Source organism: Berghia stephanieae, chromosome 14, assembly GCF_034508935.2.
Source record: "Berghia stephanieae isolate SIO BIC M18660-M18661 chromosome 14, UCSD_Bste_1.3, whole genome shotgun sequence".
Lineage (NCBI taxonomy): Eukaryota > Metazoa > Mollusca > Gastropoda > Nudibranchia > Aeolidiidae > Berghia > Berghia stephanieae.
Genome location: NC_088373.1, coordinates 31,613,614 through 31,640,795, shown reverse-complemented (window position 1 = coordinate 31,640,795; position 27,182 = coordinate 31,613,614). Strand labels below are relative to the sequence as shown.

The following is a 27,182-nucleotide window of genomic DNA, read 5'->3' as shown; positions in this document are numbered from 1 at the left end:
ACCATATTTGGGATATACCATATTTGGAGGGTTAAACCATATTTGGTGGGTTATACCATATTTGGAGGATAATACCATGTTTGGGTTATACCATATTTGGAGGATAATACCATGTTTGGGTTATACCATATTTGGAGGATAATACCATGTTTGGGTTATACCATATTTGGAGGGTTATACCATATTTGGAGGGTTATACCATATTTGGAGGGTTAAACCATATTTGGTGGGTTATACCATATTTGGTGGGTTATACCATATTTGGAGGATAATACCATGTTTGGGTTATACCATATTTGGAGGATAATACCATGTTTGGGTTATACCATATTTGACAAGTTGAAATTTAAATTGACGTTTTCTGACTCAAAAAGATAAAAACTCAAAATTCGCAAATTTATAAAAATTTAGGATGTGAAAATAAATGATCAAATCTTCAAATGGCAGGGCATGTTTTGATTTGATATCCTTTTGAATTAATAATAATTAAAATAATAATAATGGTGATAATTAACGAATCACTAACTTTTCCTCCTTCATTTTTCTAGTTTGTTGTTGAGAACCAGGATGAAATCTCTGACATTATTCAATCAAGACGGAATAAAGAAAAGTCTTGACATCAAACTTTCTATTCTTTTGGTTCCTAAATCCTTGTAAATATGTATGGAACCAGTCCTTTGGAGTAGATACCGATAATGAATAGGTTACATAAAGGTGACATAACTGTTTTAGTAGCAGGATGTACAGGCAGATTTCTAGGATTACGGGATGTACAAGAGCGAGGATGGATGATCTTTATTGACGACCAGCATTCTATTTAGACTAGAAAATAAGACGCCATCACTCTGACACCAGATAGAAGACGAATTACACAACAAGGTATGATGTATCCAGTCCTCTGGAAGAGTAGTTTTACACTTCCAATGAGGTTGGAACCAGCACACATTTCTTCCTTATTGATACCCTGTCTGTTTTTGTTTGTTTGTTTTTAAGGGTTTTACGGCACTTGCAACACATTAAGGCCATATCAGCGCCAGTAAAAAGAAAGAAAATGGGATAGTAAAAAGTTCTAGAATTACAATTAAAGCACTCAAGAAAAGATAAGACAAAGCGGAATTGGTTCAAATTGGAAACAGATGTAGATTCCAAGAGCACACGTAGTTTGAGATCACCTAAAAGTCTAATCTAGACACAAGCACAGGGTCCCCACTAAGAGGAACACACTCAAAAGTTCTACAAATCATTTATAATATAAAGACTGACTAGTAATAACAAAGCGCCAAGCTGCTAAAGCTTGTGGACTGACTTTGAAAAAGAACAAAATACCAAACACAAAACGTTTCAGGCTCAAAACCCGTCTTCAGCCAATAACAAAGACAATAAAAAGCATGAATACAATGTTTAAAATCCAGACCAACAGCAGAGGACTATCTGACACGCTTGTCCCTGAGTAAAAGAATCTCGAAATGTAAACAAATCGACTTGCTTGGGCAGACGTGTCAAATGTTTCTCTGCCATCTGTCCGAATGTTAAGCGATGTGTTATCTATTTATTGTTTTTCTTGTTGGCTGAAGAAGGGTTTTGAGCTTGAAACGTTCTGTGTTTGGTATTTTATTGGGGTTTTTTCCAAAGAAATTAAATTTATTTTTTTGTTAATTACTTCTGACTTGTGGTGTTAAAGTTTTTTTGTATTTTTTTTTAAAGGCTTAAATTTTTATCTTCATAATTTTTCAATGGGAAAGGACAATAGCACATGATGTACCCTACCAATCTGTTACTTTGTCAAGCTGAACAAGAAGTAAAAAATGGCTAAAGTCTAAAAAGATGGGAAATTTACAATTCAGGCTGTTTTTTTTTTGTCTGTTTGTTTTTAAGGGTTTTACGGCGCTTGCAACACTTTTAGGACAATCCAATGCCTGTCAAGATTAAGATGACACCCCAACAAATTTTTAAATCTGGATTTACATTTGAAAACATCCTAGAAAATGTAACACAAAAGACAAAGGATTAAAGAAAGGGAAAAGAGGAACATTCTAAGAGCAAACTGTTATTTTTGTTAGTTACGAGATCACTTAAAAGTATCATCTGGAGACAGGCATATGATCCTACCGAGTAATCGCATTCCAAGGCATAGACAGAAAGCTGGAAAACAAATATAGGTGGATATAGGACAAAGACAGTAACTTTGATGCCCGGTCAAAACTCAAAATCCTCACAATTGATTCTGTGGCTCCACAATAATCAAATTCCACACCATTGATTCTGTGGTCCCACATAAATCAAAATTCCACACCATTGATTCTGTGGTCCCACATAAATCAAAATTCCACACCATTGATTCTGTGGTCCCACATAAATCAAAATTCCACACCATTGTTTCTGTGGTCCCACATAAATCAAAATTCCACACCATTGATTCTGTGGTCCCACATAAATCAAAATTCCACACCATTGATTCTGTGGTCCCACATAAATCAAAATTCCCACCATTGTTTCTGTGGTCCCACATAAATCAAAATTCCACACCATTGTTTCTGTGGTCCCACATAAATCAAAATTCCACACCATTGATTCTGTGGTCCCACATAAATCAAAATTCCACACCATTGTTTCTGTGGTCCCACATAAATCAAAATTCCACACCATTGTTTCTGTGGTCCCACAGAAATCAAAATTCCACACCATTGATTCTGTGGTCCCACATAAATCAAAATTCCACACCATTGATTCTGTGGTCCCACATAAATCAAAATTCCACACCATTGATTCTGTGGTCCCACAGAAATCAAAATTCCACACCATTGATTCTGTGGTCCCACATAAATCAAAATTCCCACCATTGTTTCTGTGGTCCCACATAAATCAAAATTCCCACCATTGTCTCTGTGGTCCCACATAAATCAAAATTCCCACCATTGTTTCTGTGGTCCCACATAAATCAAAATTCCCACCATTGTTTCTGTGGTCCCACATAAATCAAAATTCCACACCATTGATTCTGTGGTCCCACAGAAATCAAAATTCCCACCATTGTTTCTGTGGTCCTACATAAATCAAGATGGCCGGTTGATCATTTCCAACAATTTGTTGGCACAGAACTGTGAAGCCCTCTTCGATTCCTGGCTGATGAGGGAAAAGTTGAGGAATCCGTGAGGCAGGTCATCTACCAGGTGTAGTTCCACGGGCATTTTCAGACGCTTGAGTCTTTTGGCAAACATGACTGAGTCATCCAGAAGTGGATCCAGGTGACTGGCCTTGAGAGATAGAGGAAGTGAAGAATATCTTATAATGATTATAATACTACTACTACTACTACTACTACTACTACTACTACTACTACTACCACTACTACTACTACTACTACTACTACCACTACTACTACTACCACTACTACTACTACTACTACTACTACTACTACTACTACTACTACTACTACTACTACTACTACTACTACTACTACTACTACTACTACTACTACTACTACTACTTCTACTACTACCACTACTACTACTACTACTACTACTACTACTACTACTACTACTACTACTACTACTACTACTACTACTACTACTACTACTACTACTACTACTACTACTAATAATAATAATAATAATAATAATAATAATAATGAAAATGTAATATATTTATATAGCACCTGTCCGGTAGAATGTAGTTCTAGGCGCACATTAAACATGACATGTACTATAATTAGCGTAAACATGTTTTATGAGGTGACACGACAAAATAATGTAATGAAACCTGTGGTAAATCATGAAGATTGTTTATCCGTTCTTTTTCAACTTAAATTTTTGTTTTAAATAAATAAATAAATGCTCAGTTTGTTTTTTTCTACATACCATCTAAATACAACAGAAAAAGATGACTTCTTAATTATTTTTTATAAAAACTGCTTCAGAACCAGATAAGCTAGTGCGTAGATTGAATGGCAGAGAATGACACCCTGTAAGGGGTATTGAATGAAAATGAGATAGAAATACTCAACACTGAATATTTCTGGCTATGCCCATGAAAAAAACAAACTACAAATTAAATCAAAATGGCATCCGAAAAATAAATTTCCGATGTTATATAGAACAATATCCACTTAATGGTTTTATAGTGGTTTTCAAGAGATCCCACAGCAATACTGAAAATATAGGACGAGACATGAGGCTTGTAAGGGGCTTATTTGTACAATCCATGAAGGTGGGAGAAGGTATCAAGTCACGTCTTATCCAGATAAACAATTGCCAAAAACCAGGTAGGCAGCAGGGTTAGATCGGGTGGAAAGTACACGATGCAACAGACTAGCACCCTTATTCCAAATGAAGCAAGTAATTGTTATGATTCATTTCAAGCTACAGAAACTGGGATAAACTGTGGCTCTGTGAGTCTTATGGCTATGAAAGGATTTGACGTGACTCTTATGGCTCTGAGTAAACTTACAAACCAGACCCCCTGTTGTAGCCAAGTTCTAAGACATACAGCTTGTCCATCATATCTTTCCCTGAGTTCAAAGACTTATCACTCTTAACTCACTCAATCCTAGAAATGTTTTCTACTTTTCAAAATTGGAAAAAAAATTTTTTTTTAATGAGCATGTACATAGATAGTTTTATTCAACTATCATTAACATGTAAAAACTAAAAACAATAGGCTTTTAACGAAATCGGGTCGAACGCCGAACCCGAACGCCGAACCCGAAAGGATATAGCCTTCTCACGTGACCATGAACGAGATCTGGATAGTGAAGACTCTCAAGCGGTATGCAGCATCGGATCTAAGGTCACGTGATAGAGGATAGCTTGGGTTGCTGTTGGCTTGTGTTAGGGGAGGGGCAAGGTCAGTGTCATTCAATAGTATATAATTGTGCATGTGGCGCTCTATAGAGAAAATTATAAATTGATTACGGGGGAAGGTGGGGGGAGGGGGGGTGGGTTGACCCACAAACGATCGAGGTGTTGGGCTTCGGGTAGACCATGATACGAAATCAAAGAGAAAAGGCCGCTGGTACTTGGATGGTGGAAATGGTTGGGGGGTAGTGACAATCAGCATGGGATGTATATATTAACATTAATAATATAGGCAATAGATGACCAGGGATGTGTATTGTTTGTGTATTGTTTGTATATGTTTGTGTGTGTGTGTGTGTGTGTGTGCGCGCGCGTGTGTGTGTGTGTGAAAGGGATTACACAAAAACACCTTTCTCTGTAGCTTCCAAATGATTACGTATACGATAAATTTGAAACCCACATTGTTTGAATCAGCTCACTAATTAATTCCTGAGCCTTGAGATGGTGACGCAACTATTACATACAAGACCTTGCAGTCGAGACGGCAGGGCTTTTGGGTTATACAACCACTATTTACCCATCGGTCAGCGGTACTCTTTGATGTATACAACACTCACCGCCTTTACGCAAAGCCGCCTGCCCATAAATCAAGAGATGGTCTCCTAACTGTTCACAAGCGAACTGTCAAACGAGCAATCGATGATTGGATAAGAATCTCAAGATCTCATATAATAAGGTAAGTTTTGGAGAGGTGATATCCCCCCACCCGTCATCGGACAGAACTTTCATTGCGTTATATCATATGAGCTCCGCCTCCTCTTTCTATTCGGGAGTGACGAGATTAGACGAGAGGACGCGAGAAAAAAAATGGTCACGTGTTGGGCAAGTCGTTCGTTAGGCGAGCTTCGGTGTCTAACTATAACTCCGTAATAACTTTGATAATACGCCTATAATTTGTCTCAGAAAAAATGTAATAAATAGGCATGGGGTAAAAGAAACCTGGGTAAAGTACGGATAGAGTCGGTGTTAGGGTTGAGTGAGTTAAACCGTTACAAACATTTACATCTGGTTTTCAGCATATTCTAAGGAAAAGTCATACATTTATGCCCATTAGCCATAGACCTACATTACATCTTCAAATTTACCAAAATCAACATAAACTTAAAAAGACCTCATTCTTCTCTCCTTCTATTTCAGAATAGCAACAGTGCGACAAAATTTGCTTGGTCTACGGGAATGATTTCAATCTCTCATTATGTGTTTCAGCAAATTTAGATTATCCTATTTCTTTTTTTTTTCAAATAACAAGTTTTCCTGTAATGATCTGCCAAACTGGACTATGAAAAGTTTGTTGAGCTACCTCTGATGAATTTGTTTCATGCAATCACATTACACAAAAAAAAAAATTGTGACGCACTTTTGTCATTCCAAAATTGAAGGGAAAAAAAATGATGTCTTTTAGGTTCAGGTTGATTTTGGGTAAAGTTGGTGATGAAATGTGGGTCAATGACTAATGGGCATCCATGTATGACTGTTCCTTAGAAGATGGTGAAAACCAGATGTAAATATCTATAACGGTTTTAGAATAATAAGTCTTTGAAATCAGGGAAAGACTTTATGGACAGCCTGTGTATAGCCCTATGTCAGTTATGCATGGTTTGCATAGGCTATATCGTTATTTCCAGTTGGAACAAAGCTCTCGTTGCATTCCAAGCTGTTGTACGCCAGCTGTACTGAATCAATCTGGTCACTGCATCATTCCTGTCAAAATCTTTTTGTTTTTATAATTACAAATAAGCTGAAAAGCTGCGAAGAGGAACAATTCTGAAATGTCTACATTTCTTCCAAACAATCATAGGATATTCCCAAACAGGTAATGGCAAACGTGGTTCTTCAGAGCCATGAGGCCCATGAAGTCGGGGTTTATCCTGGTTTCTATAGCGTTAAATGATCAATAGCAATTGCCTGCTATCCTTTGGATAGGACGCTAGTCTATCACAAAGTAATTTCCACCAGATCTAATAGACCCAGCTACTCAATCACAGCTGGGTGAACAGGAGGGTCTGAAAAATAAAACATCTCGACTGCACCCAGGACTAATCTTGGTCACTTTGTGCGTGTGAAGTGAGTGCTCTACCAACTGAACAATAGGGACTCTCAAATGGCAATAATGGTATAATACAATCGGTGTTTTTCCCAATAACCAAAAGGGTTCTAATACAGAATAGTGAGTATTCCTATAGTCATCGTACCACAATACAGACAGGTGGAAGACCCTGTAAGAGTTCAGGCTCGGCCATCAGAGGTGACATGTAAGGGTTCCTGACAATCAACGCCTTTCTCATCATGTTGACGGGGCTGGTCGGCGTGAAGCTCTGACGCTTGAAGTCAGACGGTGACATTCCCATCTGGACAGGATTGGAAAGTTTTAAAAAAGGACATGAAGTGTTTGTCTAGTAAATATTTTGATTCACCATTCAGTACAGAATTGTTTATCTTGTCTTGTCATTACCTAGCAACTCCGTGCATCAAAGATAATCGCGACTGTGTGAACTGGTGAGAACAAATTGATGTGATGTAGCCTTTGTTTTGGATTTTATCAATTTCGCTGTAGAATTCAAATTAGCCGTTAAGTTATTGATGTTCTTGGGCAGGGAATTCCATATTCTGATGGTGCTTGGAAAAAAAAGTTGAGATGGAGATTAACTCATAACTGTGTGAATTGTTTTTTTTTTATTTTTAAGGGGCAGTTTGGGTCGAATTATTAGGAAAATCCTTTTAAAATTTGAAATTGATATTTTACGATCTAAGAAATAAAATTATTGAAGTGCAATTTATCAAAATTGACTATAAAAGCACGGAAAACACGGGTACAGTTAGTAAGGAAAGTGTGAAAAACGGAAAGCTATTTTTATATTTTCTCAATATGTCATTTTTCCAGGGGTATGGGACACTGTGTGAAACATTTCTCAGAATCTGTTCCATGAAATTGTCTCAAAATGTCCACACTTATCACAGAGATAAGGTATTATATCACCATATAGAGCTTTTGTTGATAGGGGATGTTATGTGTACTTTGACTTATAATCCAAATTATACATTTTTAACATCAATGTTGTCATCACGTTTGGATTAACAATTTTATAATATTCTAATACAAATCCCATAAGCTAAAGCTGTAAAATTTCTCTCTGGTGACACAAAATGCTATAATTTTGTTGATTAGAGGGAAGAATATGGAGGTTTTTCCTTCACAAGTTTTAGTGGAAAATTTACCACAAGATTGTTATACTGTTTGATGCCAAACCCCGAATAAGGATGCAAAACAGGCATCAACACAGATAATTTATTGTTTTCACCAAAAATGTTTTTATCCTATAATGCCGATACAGAATGATTAAAACCACCCAATATAGGTAATTAAAATGGTAGAATAGACCCAAACCGCCCATTTCACGTTGACGAGATATAAAAATACATCTTATTTACATAGTTACATAGTGATTTTACAGTAAAAATGACATTCACTGTGTATGGTCTGTGGCATAGTTAAGTCAAATAATTCACTTGTCATGTTAAGTGTTTGAGGCTTCGGTAAAAGCGTTATAAAAAAATAAATTTCTTATTATCAAATCAACCATATTCAACGAAAAACAGTGGGATAAAACTCAATCAGACATGAGGAAAATTATAAATACCAACCCTGAATCCATTTGGGAAAGGAAGTTGATGATGATTGTCTCCCTTTGATTCAGGAGCTGTCGGGCTAACTGGACTGAGCAAAGCTGAGAAAGCAGGCGCGGAATCACTCCGAGACATTCCTTCGTTCAGTCTGGCCTCAATGTCTGCGACTGAAATGGCGTGGCGGCTGGTGTAATAGGAAGTGTCATTTGGCATCGGTGGCCCCAGGAATTCTAAACAGGAAGTTCTGAAAGAATCTCCGACGTCGACGTCAGTGTCACTACTTTCCAGATCTGAACCGTTTCCGTTTCCTTTGAAGATATGATTTGGGGATGGTGAGAGTGACGACGTTGGCAACACTGCTGGGTTGTCAGAATGCACCATGAGATTGGGGTTGATGTTGACAGATGTGTTTGTATTCGATGATGGTGGTGGTGTCACTGGTGATGGCAAGCTGTGGAGAATATGATTTGGTGTTGCTGGTGACGACACGCTGTGGAGAATATGATTTGGCGGCTTGGTTATCGTGGTGTCGCTGACAATAACAGTGGTAGTAGTTGTAGTGGTGGGGAAGAGATTTAGAATGGAAGGTGGCTTAGGGGAGGTGGTGGAAGGGGTCTTTGTCATGGTGGTGGAGGGGGTGTTAGTCGTTGTGATAGTGGTGGTAATGGCTGAAGTGTTGAGGTTGGAGTGCCTTTGGTCAGTGGAATTTGACCTTGATGAGGTGACTTTGGTTGTTTCAGAAGATCGTGAACTCTGTGTTGCTTGGACATGCTTGTTTGTCTCTGATTTTTGTTCCGGTTGTTGTTGATATTCAGGAGTTGTATTTTTACTTAAACTGGAAATGATGCTGGTGGTGGTGGTGTGAAATCCGGGGATTTTAGATGTAGAGTCAAAGTTTGAAGATTGAAATTGACTGCCAGTCGGGGAGTTTGAAGATTGTTGAGGAGATGAAGGCACCGAGGCTAGAAAGACTTCTAGGGAATTGTCATTACCATTTGACGAAGATGGAATTGATTCTTGTGAGTTATGATGATGATGATGATCCGATGACGTGGGTGAATCTTGAGATGGTGAAAGACATTCGGTTTGGACAACTGATGTGGGTTTTTGTTCCTGAGTTAGTGAGGGGTGATGGAATGAGGAAGGAACAGTAGTCAGTGTTGATTCAAAATCACACGGTAAAGTTTTTGATGTTGTTTCGGCAACCGGTGAAACTCCAACGACTGGCTTTGTTATTGTCATTGCTTCATCCTCGTTGCTTACCAGAGAAATTGAATCAAAATCGTGATCATCATTGTTGTTTGCAGACGTTAAATTGATATCCGTAGGGGTTGTAGGTTGTATTTCGTATTGAGAAGAAGGCAGTGGGTTATGGGGGTGGTGGGTGGTGGACAAGGGTTGGGGATGACCATCTTTGACCTTGTGGACATTTGTCAAAGGTGATGAAATGGAAGGTGATGGTGATGATGACGAGGCACCAATGACTTCAATTTCTTGCTCTCTCTCTGAAGTGGAAAATGTTTCATGCGACAAGTCATCACTTTTGGAAACATTTGGAATGGAGATACAATCGTCTTCCGATTTCTCAACGCCACTTCTGGGATCGACAGCATCTGAGCTTATGCTACGATTGACGTAGAAATCTGTGGACTTTGTAACATCACAGGATTTGGGCAGAGATGAAGACGTGGGGTTAGTGACGGCAGTGGCTGTGGCAGCTGTGACTCGTGATGGAATGAATGACGACAGTGAGGTCAACATACTCTGTGCCCCCTCCATGACACTTTTGGCAGTTTCCTGTAAACTCTCAGTAATGAGGATGCTTCTACTTTCCCCTCGATTCGTATTTACAGTCCCTTTCCTGTTTTGATGTTTTTCTCTAGAGGTTGTGCTGTTTTCTACCACATCTTTATTCAAAACACAACTACCGGCTTCCCGTAGTTGTGAGAAAATTTCTACTTCATCAGACTCCAACGTGTCGCTTCGCTGCAGCTTCATTTCATCTTCACCCGCCTTTATTTCTTCTTTGTCAAATGAATCCTCTAAAGAATCAATCACACTTTTTGAAGTGGTTGACATATCTAGTGATGCTGTAGTGGTCGGTGTCAGGGAATGCTGCTTCATCCGCTCTCCAATCTGGTCACATTCGTCCTGGTCCTGGCCAATGATGACCCACTCATTGTCGGACGATTCCGTGGTCTGCATCTGGATGGTATTCAGACTGGACTTGGACTGGAACTCTTGCATGGACGGAGATGCCAAAGGATGTTCCTCGTTGATTCCAGCATAGGCTGATGGTTGGTTTGAAATCCAAAGAAAAATACAAGGGGGAAAATAATAAATTATAAAATAATATATAATCATAAAATATTAATTGAACTTTGAGCTTTTCTTTATATTACAGCGCAATATCCACTAAACATGCTCAAAGCGCTTTACAAGGGGTCCCTGACCAACAGCAACACGTAACATATAGAACAAGACATGACATACGTTAGGCGATATTACAATTTTTTTGGACAGAGACAACGCGGTTAACAGCCAGGTACTCATTATACACCTGAGTACGGTGAGAGAATGTGAGTAAAGAGCCTTTTTCCAAGGACTCAACTATGCGCGAGTGAGGCTCGAACTTAGGACCTTCTGATCCGAAAGCGAGTGTTATACCACTAGACCACATAGGCGCACAGATGGGATTATTTTTTTGTCAAAGGAAACAAAGGAATAAATATCAATCCAATGAAAACAGATAAATATTTGATTTTAAAATGAATAAATACAATATACGAATAAATAAAACAATAACTAGGTAATTAATAACTTAATCAATGGGCCAATGAATATATCAACCCATTGCTGCCCGGCATAATCTGAAAAAATGTCTCTCACTGACCATGCGAGGGGAGATAACTCTTCCAAATGTCATAGTACACTTCATTAAAAAATTAATTGCAAGAATGTGAGGCATGCTAGAAACAAAATAAAAGCTGTTTTGGAAAGAAGAATGAATGGCCTTTAATTTGATGTATTGTTTTTGACTATTGATTCATATTTTGATTTGAAAAAAAAATGTTAAAGTGAAAAATATGTAATAATATTAAAACACATGAAACCCATTGTCAATGTCATCAAAATGTGCATCCAACTCAACCTCAATGTCTGATTCAGTGTCTGAATGAGTACTATCATCATCACTATCCATCAAAAAAACGTTGATCACGCCCGAGAATTGAGTAATTCAAACGCCATTCCAGCAAAAAAAAAAAAAAAAAAGGACGTTACCACAACCGATTTGGTCGACAAACTTCAAAAAATCGCAGCAGATAAACGAATTGAGATAAATACAATAGCGAAACGGCTAGTTTCGCTTTTACTCTTTCTCTACTTTCGTTTTTCAATTAAAAAGAAGTGGTTCTACACACATTTTTAATATACGGGTTCAATGACACTGGGTATCTGGCGGGCGATATCGGGCGATCCGGACTTATGCAGATGTTTTCGGAGCGGGCGATTACGGGCGATTTGGGCGGCAATGGGTTAAAGAATACAAATGAATAAAAAAGTAAATAAATAAATACATTGAAAATAAATAAATAAATAAATCGAAAAATTAATAAATAAATGGATTAATGGATATATTAATTGATAAATAAATAATTTAATAAATACAGAGAAAAATATATGAATTAATGAATAAATAAAAAAATTAATTAATTAATATTAGTATTTTTAAAACCTAAGGAAAGCTTGAAGCCACACAGAGTGAAGACAAGCTGTAAACAAACAATGACACATAGACACACATAGACACATACATAGACACACATACACACATAGACACACATACACACACATAGACACATACAAAGACACACACACATAGACACACATATTCACATACATAGACACACATACACACACATAGACGCATACAAAGACACACACACATAGACACACATATTCACATACATAGACACACATACACACACATAGACACATACAGAGACACACGCATAGACACACACACATACATTTACACACACATAGACACATATATAGACACACACATAGACATACACATAGACACATACATACACACATACATACAGACATAGACACACACATACACACACACATAGACACAAACATACACACATACATAGACACACATACACACACATAGACACACACATACATAGACATACACATAGACACATACATCCACACATACATAGACACACACACATACACACATACATAGACACACACATACACATACATAGTCACACACACACACATAAGCACGCACATACCATACACACATATAGACTCAAACATACACACACACACATAGTCACAAACATACACACATAGACACACACATAAACAGACATACATAGACAAACACACATACACCCACATAGACACATACACACACATAGACACATACATAGACACACACACATAGACACATACATAGACACACATACACACATACATAGACACTTACATACAAACACACATAGACACACAGATACACCCAAACGTACACCCACACATAGACACACAAATATCATACAATCCTGAAGAATACCACCACCTACCAGCCAAACATCTGGAGACAATTCCAACTGGCAGGATGGGATCCATCAAGCTTAGCAATCTGGCAGGTGACGGAAGGTAGCGGATCATAGTAACAGGATAGACACCAAGCACACCATCGGGCCGTCGGATGCCAAAAGAGGCGGCCCTCATGGCCGTTGAGATGGCCAGGTTGCCCCCAGCACTGTCCCCACACATAATGATTCTTTCACCCAGGGAACCTGTGTTCGTGTCCGATGAAATCAGGAAAACATGGAGGATGATGATTTTAACAATGCTGCTTCTGCTGACACTGATGGGTAATAGTAATAGTAATGGTAAATAATAATAATAATAATAATAATAATAATAATAATAATAATAATAATAATAATAATAATAATAATAATAATAATAATAATAATAATAATAAAAATAATAATAATAATAATAATAATAATAATAATAATAATAATAATAATAATAATAATAATAATAATAATAATAATAATAATAATAATAATAATAATAATAATAATAATGATAATAATAAACATTTTTACAGATTTTGAAGCAGATCTCACCGAGTTGCTGACAGTTCTTGACTGCCCAGGCATAGGCGTAGAAACAATCCTCTAGGGCCCTAGGGAAAGGTAACTCTGGTGCCAGGGAGTAGTCGACAGACAGGATGGGGATGTCCACGATACGTGCCCAGTCCCGAAGGTACATCTGGATGAAGGAAAACCAAATAGCACAAATATAACAGATTTAATTTTTTTTAAAAAGAGCAAAACACGAAACACAGAACTTTTTGGCTGAAATAAGTAACGGTGTGTACTAACGTTTGTAAAGGAAAGATCAGTAGGTGTGTATCAGTGTGTGTAAAGGACAGATCAGTAGGTGTGTAAAGGCGGGTACCAGTGTGTGTAAAGTAAAGATCAGTAGGTGTGTATCAGTGTGTGTAAAGGACAGATCAGTAGGTGTGTAAAGGCGGGTACTAAGTGTGTGTAAAGTAAAGATTAGTAGGTGTGTAAAGGCGGGTACTAAGTGTGTGTAAAGTAAAGATCAGTAGGTGTGTATCAGTGTGTGTAAAGTAAAGATCAGTAGGTGTGTAAAGGCGGGTACTAAGTGTGTGTAAAGTAAAGATCAGTAGGTGTGTAAAGGCGGGTACTAAGTGTGTGTAAAGTAAAGATTAGTAGGTGTGTAAAGGCGGGTACTAAGTGTGTGTAAAGTAAAGATCAGTAGGTGTGCAAGGCGTTTACCAGTGTGTGTAAAGTAAAGATTAGTAGGTGTGTAAGGCGTGTACCAGTGTGTGTAAAGTAAAGATCAGTAGGTGTGTAAGGCGTGTACCAGTGTGTGTAAAGTAAAGATTAGTAGGTGTGTAAAGGCGGGTACTAAGTGTGTGTAAAGTAAAGCTCAGTAGGTGTGTAAAGGCGTGTACCAGTGTGTGTAAAGTAAAGATCAGTAGGTGTGTAAAGGTGGGTTCCAGTGTGTGTAAAGTAAAGATCAGTAGGTGTGTAAAGGTGGGTTCCAGTGTGTGTAAAGTAAAGATCAGTAGGTGTGTAAATGTGGATTCCAGTGCGTGTAAAATAAAGATCAGTAGGTGTGTAAAGGTGGGTTCCAGTGTGTGTAAAGTAAAGATCAGTAGGTGTGTAAAGGTGGGTTCCAGTGTGTGTAAAGTAAAGATCAGTAGGTGTGTAAATGTGGATTCCAGTGCGTGTAAAATAAAGATCAGTAGGTGTGTAAAGGTGGATTCCAGTGTGTGTAAAGTAAAGATCAGTAGGTGTGTAAGGCGTGTACCAGTGTGTGTAAAGTAAAGATCAGTAGGTGTGTAAGGCGTGTACCAGTGTGTGTAAAGTAAAGATCAGTAGGTGTGTAAGGCGTGTACCAGTGTGTGTAAAGTAAAGATCAGTAGGTGTGTATCAGTGTGTGTAAAGGAAAGATCAGAAGGTGTGTAAAGGCGTGTAACATGGGTGCCAGCAGGAAGAAGTGCTGAAACCTGAAACTAAAAATTGGACACTTTGCCAAACCTGCAAATGTTCCTACTGAAAATGCGGCCTAAACTTTACTCTTATTTCATCAGGGTTTTTATACCATTATTAAATGACTTGGTTATTTTATTAAAAACACTGAAACCGGAGTTACATGACTCCCAGATATCGCGAAACCGGAATTCCGGCATGAACCGGAAAACTGGCACCCATGGCGTGTAAAGAAAAGCCTTTTTTATCTGATAGACTTGAAGATAGAATCTAGCTTAGCTGCAGATTGCGAATATTCCATCAGTCCCCATGGCCTACAAACTATAACTCTCCATGAATCTAGCTTAGCTGCAGATTGCGAATATTCCATCAGTCCCCATGGCCTACAAACTATAACTCTCCATTGTTGATTTCAATAAGCTTGTCGAGCACCTCTAACTCATTCAACCCTAACACCGACTATATCCGTAGTTTACCCAGGTTAGTTTTACCCCATGACTATTTATTACATTTTTCCCCGAGACAAATTATAGGCGTAGTAGTATCAAAGCTGATGTTTTTAGTTTTTGAGATGTATAATGTTAGTTGAATAAAATTCTGTACATGCTCATTTTTTATTTTAAAAATTTTCCAATTTTGAAAAGTAGCAAAAAATCTCTAGGATTGAGTGAGTTAAGCAGTTGTGGGAAAAGTTAAAACCAGAGAAATAATTTCTCCTCCTCCTCTTCTTCTTTGTATTTTTATCTTGGTCTTTATTCATGATGTAATGAAAAACATTTTTATGACCAAACTCCTACCGCCCCCCACCCCTTTTGGAAGTTCCCGTCTGAAAACAGAGGCTCCTACCCCCAATAGCCCCAAAGAGGAATCATAGTACATAAAAAGCGGAATTTGAGACCAAAAAACGGAATAAACTTACTAATATTAACTACGACATGATTTGCTGCAGATGTCATAGACAATCCAAAGTCCTCAAATGATACAATATAAAATGTCTACAAAACTGCAGATTGTTTCAAGACTAAAAAGGGGGTCTAATAATAATGGCGGATACAGGCCCTGGCAGTCTCAGAGCAAATCATTGAATGGTTGAATTTAATCTTGTCAGGATATTATCTGACATCAACTGCACACACTATGAAGGGAATAGTCAGACACACAAAATGTGTGTTGATTGACCATAGAGGATGATGACGAAATAAACCATAGCTAACATTTTTAAAATGATTTTTCTTGCTTGAAAAGCGGAATTTTTGCCTTGAATGCGGAATCGCGGAATGTAGACCAATTAAGCAGAATGATTCCGCTAAAAGTGAAGGGTAGGAGGAGCCTGTGTGACTACCGTACACACCTCGTGTGATTTCGATGACTGTGCGATGAAGCCTCCCCCATGGATGTGGACTACGAGTCCTGGTGTTCTCGGGTTGGTCACAGTTGGGGATTTTGTCTTGGACGATTTCAGGAATGTTTGCTGCTGGGACGAAAGATGGAAAAATTAATTTTTAATCCATTACAATTGGATTGAATAGTCTGATGTCACGTCGCCCAGCAACAGTGGCCATCGTGGTTCTAAACAAAGAAAATCTGTACTTTTTATTCTTCATGCTGGCTAGAACTTTTCATACGTCTTGTGATCAAAATGTGTAAAAGTCAAAACATGATCAGATTTATAAAGTTTTTTCCCTCTGGATACGCTTTTATGCTCGTCGGAGAAATATTTCATAAGGGCGTCCGCCATTGTTCCGAGTCAGTTACTAAGTTACCATACGTCATTACAAGGGAAGTGACATCATGACTGTTGAAGCGTATTGTGGCTGATATTAATCAACATTAACAATAATTGTATTATTAGAGATCCTCTTCATTTCAGTGTGGGGGGGGGGGGGGGGGGGGGGGAATCTGATTTCACTATAACATAATAACAAAAATGTCAACATTGGTATGGGCATTCCCATTCAAGTAATAATCTAAAAACTAATCAAAAATTGACATTCTCATATTTTAAAGAAATGTTTTGAACCGTTTCTCTTTTTCAAAACAGATTATACTTTCTTCTTTTAGTTTTGGTCTAGTCCGAAGATTGTTGAATGAATTTTAATTTCAAAAGGCGAATCTTATTGGGAATTTTATTATGAAACATGGAGTAATTTGGCACTGGTTACTTTAAGGAGGAGATTGCAAGCAGTCTTGTGCTATGGGAACCACCTGAGCGAACCAGAAACAGAGGCAGGCAGAATAAAACCTACATTGACTGTCTGCTAGATGACACAGGAATGGACAACACCCGGGAGCTGCGTACGCTTATGGAGGACAGGACAGAATGGCGAAGACTTGTGGCTCAGGTTGGGTGTCCCAAGGGGCGGCCTAAGTAAGTAAGTAAGTACTTTAACCTCATCTATACTAACATTCCTCAAAGACAAACTATATATGTATTATTAAAGCTATTATTTTCCATTTTTGCGTGATAATAGGAGTCGAATAAAGCCAAGAACACACCAATCTTTTTACGCGTTTGAGAATAGCATCAAGAACCTCTACGGGTGGCAAACAACGTGGAGGAGAAGTCTTGGGTTCACTGAGTTCATTGGGACAAAGTTTGTGATAGACATCAGGATACACACCCAATAAGCGGTTTTACATATGTGGCACATTTTCACTTTTCCTCAAAACTTCATCGAATGATTTAATGAAAGTAAATTGTAATCTTATAAAACAGAAAATCAAGAAAAAATTTTACGTATAAAAATTATATGATTTTTTTTGGTTGTCTCTTCTTTTTGCAAGACAGGCAGTGGGGGGCAGGGGGGGGGGGGATTATTCAATAACTTGACTCACCTGGCCTTCCATTATCTGGACTCACCTGTCCTTCCCTTGACTCACCTGTCCTTCCCTTAACTTGACTCACCTGGCCTTCCATTACCTTGACTCACCTGGCCTTCCCTTAACTTGACTCACCTGGCCCTCTATTACCTGGACTCACCTGTCCTTCCCTTGACTCACCTGCCCTTCCCTTAACTTGACTCACCTGGCCCTCCATTACCTTGACTCACCTGTCCTTCCCTTAACTTGACTCACCTGGCCCTCCATTACCTTGACTCACCTGTTCTTCCCTTGACTCACCTGTCCTTCCATTACCTTGACTCACCTGGCCTTCCATTACCTTCACTCACCTGGCCTTTCATTACCTTCACTCACCAGACCCTCCCTTAACTTGACTCACCTGGCCTTTCATTACCTTCACTCACCAGACCCTCCATTACCTTGACTCACCTAGCCTTCTATTAGCTTGACTCACCTGGCCTTCCATTACCTTAACTCACCTGTCCTTCCCTTGAGTCACCTGTCCTTCCCTTAACTTGACTCAACTGACCCTCCATTACCTTGACTCACCTGGCCTTCCATTACCTTGACTCACCTGGCTTCCATTACCTTGACTCACCTGGCCTTCCATTACCTTGACTCACCTGGCCTTCCATTACCTTGACTCACCTGGCCTTCCATTACCTTGACTCACCTGTCCTTCCATTACCTTGACTCACCTAGCCTTCTATTACCTTGACTCACCTGGCCTTCCATTATCTTGACTCACCTGGCCTCCATTAACTTGACTCACCTGGCCTTCCATTACCTTGATTCACCTGGCCTTCCATTACCTTGACTCACCTGACCTTCCCTTAACTTGGCAGACAAAAGCCGCACCATGACGTGGCCTGGTCCAACATGAGCACAAGGGGGGGTAATCACCACTGTGTCCGACCCATCCACCAGAGGGAGCTCAAACGCATCAGGACCCAGGGGAAACAGCTCGTTGACCTCCACAGACGGACAAACCACGGACGGAAGTTGCTGACAAAACACGGGGATGAAAGATAGAATGAGGATCATTTCAGGTTGAAACCCTTCTTCAACAATCAATAAATGACAACACCAATACAGTCCGACCTGACATAATGGAAATTTCTATCCGACGGAATATCGCCCAAAATGCAAAGTCTCCTATCCCCCCCAAACATAATTTTTTCTATTCTGACTTCCAGTGTAAAACCAACTGTCTAATCACAAAACCAACTGTCTAATCATAACACCATCTGTCTAATCATAGCACTACCTGTCTAATCAGAACACCAACTGTCTAACATAACACCACCTGTCTAATCATAACACCAACTGTCTAATTATAACACCACCTGTCTAATCATAACACCACCTGTCTAATCATAACACCAACTGTCTAATCATAACACCACCTGTCTAATCATAACACCACCTGTCTAATCATAACACCAACTGTCTAATCATAACACCACCTGTCTAATCATAACACCACCTGTCTAATCATAACACCAACTGTCTAATCATAACACCAACTGTCTAATCATAACACCACCTGTCTAATCATAACACCACCTGTCTAATCATAACACCACCTGTCTAATCATAATTTCAACTGTTTAATCATAACACCAACTGTCTAATCATAACACCAACTGTCTAATCATAACACCACCTGTCTAATCATAACACCACCTGTCTAATCATAACACCACCTATCTAATCATAATTCCAACTGTCTAATCATAACACCAACTGTCTAATCATAACACCACCTGTCTAATCATAACACCACCTGTCTAATCATAACACCAACTGTCTAATCATAACACCAACTGTCTAATCATAACACCACTTGTCTAATCATAACACCACCTGTCTAATCATAACACCAACTGTCTAATAGAAATATGAACACTAAAATTCCATTTCCTGTTTGACAAATCTCCCAGTGTAAGATGGAAAATTTTCCCTTCAGCTCCTCATCATTGATTGCAATAACAAATGTCCAACAGCATAAATTTAACATTCTAAGCAATGTTCTCGTTATAATGGAGTGTCCCTATAGGGAATGAGATTAGCACAAGAGTAGCGTCCCTTGATTGGACGTCACCTTACAGAGAGAATGTCAACATGGTTTTGCGCAGGCGTCTCTTTCGTCCTCGCTTTTGGTGAAGTGTTTCATGCCGCTTTCTCCGGCAGCGAGCACGAGAGACGTATGCGCAAAACGCCAATGACTTTCTCTCTCTAAAAGCTTCTCCACCGGTGACGTCCAATCAAGGGACGCTACTCTTCTGCTAATCTCATTCCCTATTAGGTGGGAGAAAGACTCTCCTTGTTGGCGTCGGATCCAAAATTTCGCACCTCTACGTCGAACCGCAGTAAGCGTATAAAGTTTATTACCATGGTCGGTGAGTGTTTGCGTCACTGCTTCTCCAATGCTCAGAAACTCTACAGGTCCAGTCGGGACTCAGTACGTATTACGAATGTTGTCATGGTAAAAACTATGGCAATGTGGTCTAGTGGTATGACACTCACTTTCGGATCGGAAGGTCCTGGGTTCGAGCCTCGCTCGGCGCATAGTTGAGACCTTGGAAAAGGCTCTTTACTCACAATCTCTCAACATACTCAGGTGTAAAATGAGTACCTGGTCGTTAACATCGTTGTCTAATTCTGAAAAGAAATTGTATTATCCCTTAACAGGCGTCATCTCTCATCCTACATGTTTGGGTAGAAATCCTTGTAATGCACTTTGAGCACGTTTAGTGGATATTGCGCTATATAAAAGCTAATTTTAATTTTTTTAAACTCATTATAATAACAAAACAGTTGATCATCAGAACGTAAGCCTGGCATGTCATGGGATCAAACACATCTTATCCTAGTCTTATGTCCCAGACAGGGGGCGAAGTAGCCGAGTGGTTAAGGCATTGCACTGTGACCCGAAGGACCCGGGTTCAAGCCCCGCTTCAGGCACTTTCGTTATCTTCCTTGAGCAAGATTATTAACCCCCAATTTGCTCACTTGGACAACATGGGTGATTCCTGTTGACATCAGACATCTTGTTTGATGAGTTATCTATATTCCTTTGTGGAATGCCTAGGCGACGATGTCTTATGATGTCGTGGTGAAAAAGGCATAATTTAAAAAAAAAAAAAATTTTATGTCCCAGACACAGGTCTCAAACGGACATCTTTTTTACACCCTCAACTCTTTTTCTTCAAGTACAAAGTCTGTGCCAGACATCGGTGATCATGGTACGCCATTCATCTCTCTGATCAGATAACCTCAGAAAACTAATATTACTCTTCTCTTTATTTGTCACCCAGTGTTCAAACTATTCAACTATGTTTGTCTTAGTCAACCTTTACTCTTTTTACCTTCTATCTTTTCTGTGAGAGCAAGATGTTCAATACATTTATGACGATTTAGGTGCCCTAAAAATTGCATTTGTCTATTTGTTATTGTACGAATTAGTAACCTTTTAGTTTCAGCTTCCTCTAATACTTCTTCCTTGACTCTAATATTAGTGAAATGAGGGCAGGATTTATGTTCGTTTGTTTGTTTGTTTTTAAGAGTTTTACGGCGTTTTGTAAAAAGGAATAAAATGGGATAGTAAAAAGTTCTAGAATTAGAATTAAAGCACCCAAGAGAAAGTAAGACAAAGGGGAACTGGGAACAAATAGGGATCAGATGTAGATTCCAAGAGCATACCACCAATGCACTTAGTTTGAGATCACCTATAAGTCTCATCCGGACACAATCACAAAATCCAACAAAAAGGAATACATTCAAATGCTTACATTATACATTCAAAATAACATATAAAAAATACATAACAGAGAGATGATTTACAAAGAAAAATATATCATCTCCCAAAACAATAACTATGCATTTGACTGTTTCCCTCCCAGCTAGGAATCCGGCCAGGGCCAGGACAAAACCAAGTAATCTCATTCAAAGACAAAGACAGAAAGCATGTTGGAAAACAGATATAAGGGGATAGAAGACACAGTATGTACCCCCCCTGCCCACTATGGGAGGTCATGAACCCCATCCAGATTTATGTTCGTGAGAACATTTCTGAGAACATCCAAATGTCATGTTTAAAAAATGATCACGGAGATTGGTTCAATCAGTTTTCTTGTTCAATGGCTACTACTGGTCAATGAACTGGACTAATGGCTTTTGGTTGGGAATTGAATCAAAGGTTAAAATCGAATGCAAGCAGTACAGCATTACAAAATCCGTTGACTTCCACTCACCTGTACAAGACCTGACTCGGAGATCGACCAAAACGCTTTGCAGAATTGAATGTCAGCCGTTCTGGTGACTTTGGCAAGCTGAAAAAAACAAAAACAAAAAAACAAAACAATTATAAACATTAAAGAATGAACAGACTCAGACTAAGACGATTTATAGTTGCTTTTCAGGCCCATTTCCTGGATTTGTTAGTCAGAAAAAAGTATAATTTTCTTGATTAAGAAAAAAGGGCCAATTTCGTGGATTAAGTCAGAAAAAAGTCTAATTTTCTTGATTAAGAAAGAAGGGCCAATTTCCTGGATTGTTGTCAGAAAATAATGGTCAGAAAAAAGGCCAATTTCTTGGATTCAGTCAGAATAAAGGCCTATTTCCTGGTTGTCAGAAAAAAAGGCCAATTTCTTGGATTCAGTCAGAATAAAGGCCTATTTCTTGGTTGTCAGAAAAAAAGGCCAATTTCTTGGATTCAGTCAGAATAAAGGCCTATTTCTTGGTTGTCAGAAAAAAAGGCCAATTTTTTGGGTTATTAAGTCAGAAAAAAGGTAAATTTCCTGGATTGTTAAGTAAGAAAAAAGAAAAAGTCATTTCTCAGATTGTTAAGTCAGAAAAAAAAAAAGGCCAACAAAACATATTTTGAAATTGAGGTAAATAATACTAATTTAGTTTATTCCAGGCTACCTCTTATTTTTATTTTTTTTTATATACATTTTTTTTTTAAAGTTCCAAAGTTCACCTGAGTCGCTCGAAGTTCTGGGTCCATGAAATATTTTCCACTATTGAAGACGGATGAGGCAACCTGCATGACACTGGAAGATTCCAGATACCCCTCCGAGTATGACGCCATGGCAATGTTCATGATCTGTACGGGCCGCATCATGGATTCACAAAACTGGCGAGGGGGATGGGGGGGGGGGGTTGGATAAAAAGATCTTAGTTCATCACAGACTGAGCAGTATGATTGAACTGATGGATTTTGTCAATCAAAATCAGTTTTGATGCAAGTCGTCAGTATTATTCAGATTTGATTCACAAAAGATCTTAGTTCACCACAGACTGAGCAGTATGATTGAATTTTGTGCGGCTATGTGGTCTTGTGGTATGACACTCGCTTTCGGATCGGAAGGTCCTGGGTTCCTGCGCATAGTTGAGTCCTTGGAAAAGGCTCTTTACTCACTTTCTCTCACCGTACTCAGGTGTAAAATGAGTACCTGGCCGTTAACAGCGTTGTCTTTGTCCGAAAAATTGTATTATCGCCTAACAGTCGGCATGTCCCGTCTTACATGTTAAATGTTGCTGTTGACCAGGGACCCCCTGTAAAGCGCTTTGAGCACATTTAGTGGATATTGCGCTATATAAAAGCTCAATTAAAAACCACATGATATGGCAGCCTGTATGGATTTTGTCAATCAAAATCAGTTTTGATGCAAGTCGTCAGTATTATTCAGATTTGATTGATTCACTTTCACTCTTTTGTTCTCAACATTTGTAAGAGTCAGAGAGATGAGTTCTGATGGGCAAGGGAAATAAAAAGATCTTTATTGATTTCTTACTTTTTTTAAAAATGTCCCAAGTGACTTTTATCATTCATCTTTTTACACTAAGAAAACTAAAAATAGAAACCTTATCAAGAAGTTCAGTTTTTAAGCTTGAAAAATAAATAAAATTGAGCTTTTATATAGCGCAATATCCACTAAACGTGCTCAAAGCGCTTTACAAGGGGTCCCTGGTCAACAGCAACATTTAACATGTAGGACAGGACATAACGCCTGTGTTAGGCGATATTACAATTTTTCGGACAAAGACAACGCTGTTAACGGCCAGGTACTCATTTTACACCTGAGTACGGTGAGAGAATGTGAGTAAAGAGGCTTTTCCATGGACTCAACCATGCGCCGAGCGCGAGGCTCGAAACCAGAACCTTCCGATCCGAAAGCGAGTGTCATACCACTAGACCACATAGCCGCACAAGAACTGGAGCTTTTATATTGCGGATAATCCACTAAACGTGCTCACCTTGACTAACAGCAACACGTAGAACGAGACATGACGCCGCTTAGGCGATAATACAATTTTTAAATATTTTTTTTCCGACAGAGACAAAGCTGTTAATGGCCAGCAGGTACTCATTTTACACCAGAGTACGGTGAGAGAATATGAGTGAAGAGCCTTTTCCAAGGACTCAACTATGCACCAGGGAAGGCTCAAACCCAGGACCTTCCGATCCGAAAGCGAGTGTCAGTGTCATACCACTAGGCCACATATCGGCATATAATACTCCTTGGAGACGACGGTTCACAATTGTCTAAATCGTAGAACAATGAATCATCCATGTCAATATGTAAACAAAACTTTATTATCATTCTGTGCTTGAAATCTCATTTCGGCTATGTGGTCTAGTGGTATGACACTCGCTTTCAGAGCGGAAGGTCCTAGGTTCGAGCATTGCTCTGCACAGAGTTGAGTCCTTGGAAAAGGCTCTTTACTCATATTTTCTCACCGTATTCAGGTGTAAAATGAGTACCTGGCCGTTAACAGCGTTATCTCTGCCCCCAAAAAAATTGTAATATCGCCAAACAGGTGTCATGTCCCGTCCTAAATGTGAAATGTTGCTGTTGGCCAGGGACCCATTGTAAAGCGCTTTGAGCATGTTTAGTAGATATTAGCAAAATACAAAAGTTCAATTTTTAATTTTTTTTTTTTTTTTAATGATTGGCGATTGACATTCGATGATTAGTTGGCAGCTCTGTAGAGCAAGGTCAAATTTCCTTGGGACTTACTTGAAATCCTAGACATCTCCCATAGAAACATTCCTGGTTCAAACTCTCCACCTCCATCATCAGATGGTCAGCCACGGTGTTGTCCAGCTTTTCCTCATCGGCAAACAGTTCTCCTTCTTGGCAGTAGTGGATCAGCTTCATGGCATAGTACAATATAGCACGGAGCTGACCCAGGGCCGATACATAACTGTTGGAGAAATATAGAATTTATACCAATAACTGTTGTCAATGTAGCTGTTTTTGTAGTTTTTTTTGTTTGTTTTTTGTTTGTTTGTTGCTTTAGGTCTCTTCCAACACAATTGAGGTTATATGAGAGACCGCTGAAACAAAAAAACAAGCAATCTAACAAAAATAGTACAATTGTAAATCAAAATCATAACCTAAAGATATCATAAGCTAAATAATAAATAACCAAGAACAAACAGGCAGAAGATTTACAGAAAAAAAATATCCCCTGTCAAAAATACAATCACAAACCAAAGAAGCAGGATAGGCTAGTAAAGAGAAGAAGAAACGACATCACTATCGGATCGTACACCCATGCGAACATCATAGGTATATGATTCAAGGGTGATGCTCCCATCCAACCACCCGCGTTTTTGTAGTTGTTGCGAGTGTCATTCTCTTTCCCAAAATAAAAAACAAAAAACAAAGTAGTCCTTCAGAGCCATTCGGCTCATGGAGCTGGAGTTTATCCCGATTTCTATAGGGTTAAATGGACAATAGCAATTGCTTGCTATCCTTTGGATAGGATACTAGTCTATTGCAAAGCACTTTCAACTACCCATTCACTCCTGGATGGACAGGGGGGTCAGAAAAAAATCTCAATTGCACCTGGGTTCGATCACGGTCTCTTCGCGTGTGAAGCGAGTGCTCTACCAACTGAGCAATCGGGGCCCTCTTTCCCAAAAGATTAACTTTGATCAAAAACTGAACTTACAATTGTAATAACTGTCATTTTTCTTTACGCGATAAAATAATTATAACTTTACTGAGAAAATAATTATTAAACTTGACAATCGTATCATAAATTGATACAAAATAACCCCCCCCCCACCAATCCCCACCCAAACCACACCAGATGAAAAATATAAAAAATTTAAATAGTCTAAGAATCTATATAGCCCTACATGGTAACCATGGTAACATGGCATGTAGTCACAGAATCTATCCTACCTAGTAACTCATTATTGTATTTATCTGGCAGGGAGGGAAAGTGGGGGGGGGGGGGCATAGAGAGAGAGAGAGAGAGAGAGAGAGAGAGAGAGAGAGAGAAAGAGAGAGCGAGAGAGAGAAAGAAAAGACAGAGATAGACAATGAAAAAGAAGAGAAAATGACAGAGAGTGAGAGAGAGAGAGAAGAAATTAGAGTATTAATTCATATAAATATTAATAACATCATTCCGTGGCCATAACATCACTTCGTGACTCTACCTCTACCGTTATTCCCTGGCATGCGTAGTTGATGGACTGACACGGTCCTTGAAGAAGAAGAAGAAGAAGAAGAAGAAGAAGAAGAAGAAGAAGAAGAAGAAGAAGAAGAAGAAGAAGAAGAAGAAGAAGAAGAAGAAGAAGAAGAAGAAGAAGAAGAAGAAGAAGAAGAAGAAGAAGAAGAAGAAAAAGAAAAAGAAGAAGAAGAAGAAGATGAAGAAGAAGAAGAAGAAGAAGAAGAAGAAGAAGAACAACAACAACAACAACAACATGAACAAGAAGAAGAAGAAGAAGAAGAAGAAGAAGAAGAAGAAGAAGAAGAAGAAGTAGATTGAGAAGACGAATGAAGAAATATCTTAATTCACTGGCTCTGGCAAATCTTTTATTGGAACTTACGCTTCTAGTTCTTTGGCATAATATCTCTTTCTGAAAAGCATCGAATCCTTTACACTAGAAATATATCGTGACAGTTGCAAAAGATGAAGGCAGCATTTATGAACAACTTGTAAAAGGCTTCTGTAGCCGTTTCCTTTTACATCGGGGGCGAAGTCGTACAGATGTAAATGTTGGGACAATTCCCTGTAGCTTGGTTCAATGCCAACATCGAGGTACTCGTATAACAAACTAAATGACATATGAAATTTCGCATGGTGACTTTGTTTCCCATTTTCAAAGAACTGAATATTACTAAGGGCAAGAGATTTTAGATCCCGGGCCAGAAAAGAGAAAAATCTGCCCGGATGATCAACAGAATCGAGATCCATTTTGTTTTGATTATAATCGGCAGGCAACCATTTTTCCTGTTTTGTTGACGATAGAGAGGAAGAGACGTAGAATCACAAC

General features: G+C 38.8%; 1 protein-coding gene across 2 annotated transcripts; it reads right to left on the bottom strand.

Annotated features, from left to right (window-relative positions):
- Nucleotides 1-1,726: 1,726 nt before the first annotated feature.
- Nucleotides 1,727-27,182, bottom strand: LOC144960080 (uncharacterized). Of its 2 annotated transcripts, none has more exons than XM_078893030.1 (11): nucleotides 26,736-27,182; nucleotides 24,910-25,096; nucleotides 22,866-23,021; nucleotides 22,138-22,215; nucleotides 18,704-18,886; nucleotides 16,392-16,511; nucleotides 13,643-13,787; nucleotides 13,082-13,300; nucleotides 8,496-10,768; nucleotides 7,046-7,201; nucleotides 1,727-3,254 (listed from the first exon to the last, which is right to left on the bottom strand). In XM_078893030.1, exons 1-11 carry the CDS (start codon nucleotides 27,101-27,103, stop codon nucleotides 3,054-3,056), a joined length of 4,086 nt encoding a protein of 1,361 aa, XP_078749156.1. In that variant the 5' UTR covers nucleotides 27,104-27,182; the 3' UTR covers nucleotides 1,727-3,053. The 2 variants fall into 2 exon arrangements, with proteins under 2 accessions (XP_078749156.1, XP_078749155.1); XM_078893029.1 differs by having other exon boundaries at nucleotides 16,392-16,514; nucleotides 26,736-27,163.